This window comes from Sinohyriopsis cumingii, chromosome 4 (assembly GCF_028554795.1).
Source record: "Sinohyriopsis cumingii isolate HCF-2022 chromosome 4, ASM2855479v2, whole genome shotgun sequence".
Taxonomy (NCBI): Eukaryota; Metazoa; Mollusca; class Bivalvia; order Unionida; family Unionidae; genus Sinohyriopsis; species Sinohyriopsis cumingii.
Genome location: NC_142964.1, coordinates 34,484,751 through 34,493,295, shown reverse-complemented (window position 1 = coordinate 34,493,295; position 8,545 = coordinate 34,484,751). Strand labels below are relative to the sequence as shown.

Here is an 8,545-nt window from a genome sequence, read left to right as displayed (position 1 = left end):
GGTCAAGGACATCTTTAAAAGTATGTTACCAACTTTTATTAACTAAATAAAAAGTGCAAATATTAAAGACAAACAGGGGAAAAGGACATTTTCTTTATTATTTATTACTAATATATACGGATTCTATATACAGGCAAGGCTTTATTAACTGAAAAATAAGAGAGCAGAAAAGTGAAAGTGACAACTACCATATATATACATGTGCATTGGAACAATATAAAATACTTCATAATTCATTCCTTTACAGGGTTAAAACAAAATCAATTATCAAATAGCTTTGTTGATCACCAGGAATGAACAGTTTAAAAAAAAAAGGGGGGGAAGGTCTTCAGCATCATATACAGCTAATGTCTGATTGGGTCTTTAAAATTCTTTTGGATCAAGGCACAACAAAATCAGAAAATTAATACCCACAAAACTTTGAGACATAACAGTATTAAGTTATCATCAGCTTTTGGGATAATAAATATGAAGTTAAGTAATTTCTTAAAGATTTAAATTCGGTGGAGGATAAAAGAAAAATAAAAACCACATATACAAGTGCAGACATGCACACACATATATCACCACCATTACATTGTAACAAGAATTTTATTCCTTTAAGCAACAATCTGCCTTGGAAGGCCACTTTTCTAATTTCCAACATGTGGCTGCTTATGATCTGTTTAAATATAGAAATTTAAAAAACAATATTCATTGTTTTTTAGTGTTGTAAATCCCCCATTAATCTTTTTATGACTAAATTTTATTGTGGTGACCCATCCTTTTTATCTTTGGACATTGACATCACCAAGTGAGCCATACCTGGGCCATCGACAGCGTTTGTTGGCCCTAGGAAAAGTTCTCTAGTAAGGCACATATGAATTACAAACTGTGATGGTGGTGGGCCTCCTGTCAGACATTTTTATTGGCCCCCAGAATTTCAACTTTACATGGAAAACAACTTCATTGAACATGATCATAATTTTTTTGTTGGAACAAAATTAATAGTATGACTAAAGAAAGCCTTTTTGGTTTATAACTAAGAAATGTACACACTAGAAAATTGGACATTTTCATCATTTTGTGGTTTGGTAGTAAACAATTACACAAGAAGGATAACTCCCAATCTCAACAAAACTGTGGTGGATTTCTTTTTGGGGTTACATATATTTCTTACCACCCAAAAAATCCCTAATCAACTGATTTTACAATGCAGGTATTAGTGTTGCCCAGGAATCTTGTGTAAGTTTCTTTTGTATGATTTGGTGTTTATGCAGCACATCAACACATGAAGGTTATTTAGAGCTGAGTCCAGCAGAGTCAAGCCCATTGCCCAGAGACACATCATAGTAGCCACATTGGGCTTGTCTTGTGGTAGGATTTGAATACCACCCTGTTAGCCACATAGCCTTTGTGGCACTTAATAACTTTGTTTTAAAGAATTCAAGTTTGCTAACATTCCAATTTGCAAGCAAAACAACTTTGTACAACTTTGTTAGTAATTGAGAGTTGAGCAGCTTTAATAACAAGAAATATCCATAAATATTACATACTGGTGATACAAATCCTGTGACTAGAAATGAGTGTACATAACAAAATTAACTGTTAATGAAGGGCTGCAACTTAATTATTGTATTCATAATTTTACTTTTAATTAAGGGCTGCAACATAATTATTGTATTCATAATTTCACTGAAAATGAAAGGGCTGCAACGTAATTATTGTATTCACAATTCCATTGAAAATGAAGGGCTGTAACTTCATTATTGTATTCATAATTTAATTGTCTATGAATGGTTGCAACGTAATTATTGTATTCATAATTTGTGCTGAAATATCACCAACATTAATTACGTCAGAGTTTTAACCTCACAGTAAAATGTTGAAGATCTGGACACAGGTTCTTCTGACTCCATTCATTGAACATTAATGTTGGGTTCCCTGGATGTAAGATTCATCCAGTACAAAGATACTTATAATCTGAATAACCAAGCACCCAGACAAAACCTGTCTCCAGATGAGTGTGGATAGACAACGTTTTACTGTAATAGCATAGAACATACACAATTTTGGTATATTTATAACCTGTGCAAGAACTGAAATGAATACAAGTAGGAAAGCAATAGTTTTTCTTGTTTCCTAAAAGTTCTAATGCCATCCATCCACCGTTAATCTAGGTCCAGTTGTAGTAGGTATAGACTGGTGCATAATTCAAGTCACCATATGTGTGCTCATCATCTTTATCTCGGATACTTGACTTCCCAAAGACACTCTCCTGGTAGGTCGGGGGTGCTTAAAACAATATTTGAAAATGGCATTTAACAGCACATCAGCACAACAATGGTCAGATGGTGTCAATTAAAGTTCTAAAAAAAAATAAAAAATGGAGAACTTCATAATACATCTTTCTGAAGATAAAACATTCCATTCAAATATGGAGACAACAAAATTGCAAGCAAGCGGTTCATCAATCACTAGCCTGAGATCTGCTTAATGGAAAAATGCAAGGCAGTTATCCAATAAACCCAGGTCTGTAGAAAGTTGTCTGCAGACATTTCATCCAATGCTGTTGATTAGCATATATTATGGAAAAAATTGTCTTGGTTTCTTTTTTGTATCTCTTTCTTATTTGACTGAATTAGAATCTTGTGTCCAATATTGATTGGTTTTATTGTTCTTATTTTCCACAAAATACTGGCTATATAATGCTAAGTAAATGAGAACTAAGTGCCTTTCCCAAAAATATAATAAAGCAGTCCACCTGGACTGGTCTGGGTGGATAATGAACCTGCAATCCTTGGATTATGAGTCTGGTTTTCTGCCAGCTATATTATCAAAGCTGTACCTGGATACTTTCTGTCAAAGTTGGACAGATTTTGTTATTTTATTATTTCTTAGAAGTCTTCAAAATGCTTTCATCTTGTTTGTAATTTTGTCAAAGTTGCTCAAAATCTATTGAGCAAATGCTTTTTAAAACAGAATAAAGTTGTCAAATACTTTAGTAATGACATCACACCTGAAGGCATCATCTCTATAATTCTAAAGGCCTTAAAACAAGAATGCTTTCTGTTCAGTATTTTTTTTAAAAAGCTGCCTTTAGTAACATAAGAGTGACATATCTGCTGACAAATTGGCATCATTATTATAAATATGAAAGAACTTAATGCCAGGATGCTTTTGGTGGAATTTAGTCAAGACTATTGTAAGTGAAGTTATTTAAAGGTATTTCTATTTTTAGAAATAGAAGCCTTTTTTGATGGCAGAATATCATCAAAGCCCTTTCTATCAGGATGCTCTTTGCATGAAAACAGTCCAGTGTTTCTCAAACATTTAAACTTGGAAATGTTGGCAGATAATGCAAGTTGAATGCAGGACCATACCAATGGCTCACTGAGCTATATGATTAATTGAACAAAAGAATTCTTTTAAAACTCTTTTTTAAGAAGTAATGATTAACTTTTCAATATATATATATGAATTGATAATTTTCTCAACTCTCCATTTCTCTCGGCCCCTATGGTCATCCATCTTTGAACTATGTGTGTGGAAAATAGCCATAAGCATTGTAAAAACTACATTATGGTTATTATGTAAGTTAAGCCTTCTTTTGCCTTTAATATTCATTGGCTCAACACTTACATGAAGTTGGCGTGTTTAGTCCTGGTTGTGCTGTGACTGGTTCCTGGACAGGGGCTCCTGGGGGTTGACCAGACATATTGTAACGTTGGACTACAGACTGCATGGGTATTGTACCAATGATAATCTTTACAGGGAGTTCCAAATCATATGGTGTATCTGCGACATCAACTTTCAGCTGAAAATGTTAACTGATTTTACAGTTTTATTTAAGCAAATAAAACAACAGGAAAGAGCAAATCTAGCACTATAGTATTCACTTATTAATTGAAGAAGATTTTCACAGCTTTGAGCGTTTTTATGTGTGTGTTTCTGGATTTTTAACACAGCTTTAACTATTTTAGTCATATTGCCATGATGTTTGCAGTGTGGCAGTTTATAGTGACATATAGAACTGGGGCATCATGTGACAGACATGTAGCATGATGTCCCACCCGGTCACATTATCCTGATGCTTTGATTGATGGCTAAACTGATTGTCTACTGATGTATGCTGACCATAATTAGGTGAAAAACATTTTCACTTTTGAGAAAACAAATTTATTTTAAAAACTAGTTTACATATAACCTGCAGCCAATAAATATGTTTACTGTACCTTTGCTTTTTAATACATTTATACTGAAACAGGTCAGTATGAGGTATTGTTTTCCAAAATATAAACGGCAACTAAATCAGCAGAATTTTTAAAAAGGTGTTACTCATGTAATTTACAAAACTAAACAATCAGTTTTTCCATAGTAAAACGTGCAACTTGTATATATTTTCTAGTTACATTTTTAAAGAGTGTTTGTAAAACATGTACATGTTCCCCCACTTTGTCTCACCCCCACCAAAAATCTGTGCCACCTTAAAATCAAGCCACATGTGGTAAGAACAGACCCATGGCAAATTTAGCTGCATATCCAAATCAGTCTATTTATGTCCAGTATGGAGTTATGGGGTGTTGATTATCTCAACAGTATCCAAGGTACATCCCAAGGGGTAAGTCCTTGGAAGCCTGTGGTCAATGTTAAACACAAGTATACATCTGTCTTTTTTTCCCCAGTACATGTATGTATGGATATAGGGTGTGGACTTCAGTAGTTTCTAGATTATGAGCTTGGGGTTAAGTTCCGGGGGTAGGGAGAAAGTCTGTTGCATGATTCCAGTCCCAGTCATACATGTCTTAACACATGCATCAAATTTTACAAATGTAGATACTCCAACAATGATACAAACAACTCAAGAGTTATTTGAAATTAAAATGAACACTTAAAAATCCATCAAATTTACAGGGATTGGAGATCTCAGACTCTTCAAAATCCACCAAATTCACACAGATTGGAGATCTCAGACTCTTCAAAATCCACCAAATTCACACAGATTGGAGATCTCAGACTCTTCAAAATCCACCAAATTCACACAGATTGGAGATCTCAGACTCTTCTTATCAACTTTACACAGATTGGAGATCTCATACTCATCAAAATCCATCAAATTTACACAGATTGGAGATCTCAGACTCTTCAAAATCCATCAAATTTACACAGATTGGAGATCTCAGACTCTTCTTATCAAATTTACATGGATTGGAGATCTCGGACTCTTCTCATCAAATTTACATGGATTGGAGATCTCAGACTCTTCAAAATCCACCAAATTCACACAGATTGGAGATCTCAGACTCTTCTTATCAACTTTACACAGATTGGAGATCTCATACTCATCAAAATCCATCAAATTTACACAAATTGGAAATCTCAGACTTTCCAAGTCCATCAAACTTACACAAATTGGAGATCTTAGACTCTTCGTATCAAATACACCAAGACTATACATGTGACAGAACCAGGATTACAAACCAGTAGCTTTACAAATTTTGATCAGCAGACTGACTTCTAAACCAGTAGATTTTGTTATCAGTAAAAATATTACGTTCTTCATGGCAACTGAAAACAAAACACATTATGTATTCTCTTCATTAAGTATTTAAAAAAACCATCAAATTTTCAACATAAATCAAATTCATACTATTGGTATGTTGTAATAATAATTAATTAATGAGTCAGCGTATTATCAATTAATGAAAAAGAAAGAGTTGTTTATCTTATAGTTTACTGCAGAGATTTTTTAATAACATCCAAATAGCACTATGTGGTGACTACTGGTGACATCCATGTGATTGTCAAACCTCACACTTAACAGGTTCTAAATAGTTTTCTGGTTCAGATCTCCAAGTGAATCATTTTGTAATTTTCAATTAAATGTCCTCTCTGTATTAGCATTAGAATGTATGAAGAGGAACAATGCTCTTCCTGCAAAGAAGTTCTAATGTAAGTTTTCCTGTTGCTGAGTTTGTAAGGTTGCTGACTGATCTCCAATACTTCTCCATATTATGTTCACCCCACAAAGGAAGTTCCTGACTTGGACTTGAGATGTATTTCTGAGTCTCATCCTTAAGGGCTTTATCTCATGGCTCAGATCCAAAACTCTGCTGGCAAGTTTCACCAATGTAAATAAAAGAAGAAGAAAAAAAACTAATAAAGATTTAGTCCTGAAATAAATGAAAAAAAATACAGTGTATTTATACTTTTATGAATAATTTATCCCAAATTTAATTATCTTTTAATGTACTGTTACCTTACTGTAGGGACTGAACTTCATTTACATGCCTGAAACTTCAAAACATTTATGAAATACAAAAGGTACATACCTTTGAAATACACACTGCAAATCCAGGACCCATACTACTCACTTGCACATGCTTAAATTCTGATATTCAAGCATTCTTAAACTTGTACTATTTTGTAGTCAGTGTTTTTTTTGGGAATTGGGGGAAAAGATACGTTTTGGAATTTTGCCATGAATTTACACAAATATGCAAGAGCTGTTCTTAAATATTCCTCTTTACACAACTTAAACAATACAATAACAATTAAACAAAACAAAAAGTCCAAATACTTACTGTAGTGTGTCTGCTGAAATCATTTAATATCTGGTCTCCCTCCAACAAAGGTCTGCCAATTTTCATAGAAGGATCAAAAAATGTCGGAACTAGCATAATTTCTTTTATTACTTGTAACATCCCCCAAAAGCTTACTGCATCTGACCTAAAACTCCCTGAATTCCAACAATAAGGTAATCAAGTAATAGCCTTTGTGTACAGATCACTGTTATTAATTCTGATCTTATTTCCTCTGCCATACTTCATTGCATTAGTCGAGGTACTGGTGGAATATTTCTGGAACCCAGTAGATTGGTTCTGGCTCGTTTCTCTAATGCGTAGATAGAACATGTAAAAAAATTATGTGTTGTGTGTAAATGTGTGTGTGGGTGGGTGTGTTTATAATTTTATTTGTGAACAAAATTCTTTCAAAAGATTTCAACTTTTAAAAGGTATGTGCAGTAGATTACCTTTATAATGGTATTATTGGCTTACCGCAAGTAGAATCACATGTATGAAAGACAAGCATATGCTAGCAAGTGAATTTTTATCAGTACGACACAGTTTTCCAATGTCTAGTATACATTTAGTTGACCGTATCATTTCCTTTGACAGGACTGTCATTACAATTATTACAATCGTACATGATTTCTCTTTCATTACTTAATAAAAGACAGTACGCACAACCATGTCATTTTAAGTTCTATCTCAGTCTTAGAGTTTGTGTGTGCATGTGTGTGCGATTTGGATTTTTAACATAGTTTTTAAAAAAATCAGTCATATCTCTATGACGTCTGCAGTGTGGCAGTTTAATGTGATGTATAGCACAGGGCATAATGCCTCAGACATGTAGCATCATGTCCCACCCAGTCACATATTTCTAATGCAAGGCCAACCAGTCCTAACAATAACCTCTCCATGCAGAACACCAAGTGAGCAGGTATTAGTGCCATTTTTATAAGTCTTTGGTATGACTCAGCTGGGGTTCAAACTTGTGACCTCCCGCTTAAGCCACCAGAGTGGTTGCCACTAAAAAATAATAGATACTGCATACAAAAGTGATACCTCACAGTTCTGTGAGGAAATATCTTAGAATTTTGGACCATCTTACAATCTTACTCTTTGATTTAAATTTCTCACATAATAATACACTTCTGACTAGGAATTTTCCTGGTCATGTTTTGAACCAGAAGACCACACTAATTGCAACTATTTTTATAATAGGACACATCTTTAATTAAACATACAGTAAAAAGCGCATATGTTTGTTAGTCCTGATTTTATGCCATTTGCACACAACTCATTAATATATGGTAAAACAGAACACAAAATGTGATTTAGTTTCGAATCAATTAACATAAACAGCATTGGTACATCAGATCTCACAGAATTTACTTAAACAGCACAAAATGTATTGTCCATTCTTACAGTCTGGTAACTCTAAATCTTATAACAGGTATGTTACTGATAAGCTGCCACCATCTGCAAACACAGGTGTGATAAAATCATACCTTCAGGTAATAATCAATAGTTATGATACTGCAACCCCGCAGATAGGAGGGAGGTATGGGAGGAATAAGGATCCTTTCTCCACTCCAGATTTCACTCCTTCCCTCAGGAATCTGCCCCTTCTCCAGCTTGGTAATATCTTTTCTCTCTTGAAGTGTGTACCCATCATGTGTTTTGTAAGTAATTTCCTGAAATTTAAAGAGTATTACTGACTGTAGCCTTCCAACCCTCAAATTTACAAATGTCATAAAATTCAGAAAAATAATAGTAAGTTTTACATCTTATTGATTCAGTGAAACCTGTCATAGTGAAACCTTTATATTAAGGATACCTGCTCCTAAAAAACATTATCACTGAATGTGAATTTCATATATTTATTTAACCTATATACCTGTCATTAGAATGTGCTTTTGCAATCTCTTGAATGACTCATAATAGTGAGATGTTGTTGTAGGGTTTAACGCTATTTTTCAGCTTAAGATAGGCTATACATG

General features: G+C 33.9%; 1 protein-coding gene across 1 annotated transcript in view; it reads right to left on the bottom strand.

Moving 5' to 3' along the window:
* Positions 1–80: 80 nt before the first annotated feature.
* The window catches only part of LOC149800913 (arrestin domain-containing protein 17-like), a 28,224-nt gene continuing 19,759 nt past the window's right edge, over positions 81–8,545 (bottom strand). The window contains exons 5-7 of the mRNA XM_089954973.1: positions 8,054–8,239; positions 3,622–3,796; positions 81–2,274 (exon numbers count right to left, since the gene is read on the bottom strand). Of these exons, the coding sequence (XP_089811099.1) occupies positions 2,156–2,274; positions 3,622–3,796; positions 8,054–8,239 (480 nt within the window). The 3' untranslated portion in view covers positions 81–2,155. The remainder of the gene's footprint in view (positions 2,275–3,621; positions 3,797–8,053; positions 8,240–8,545) is intronic.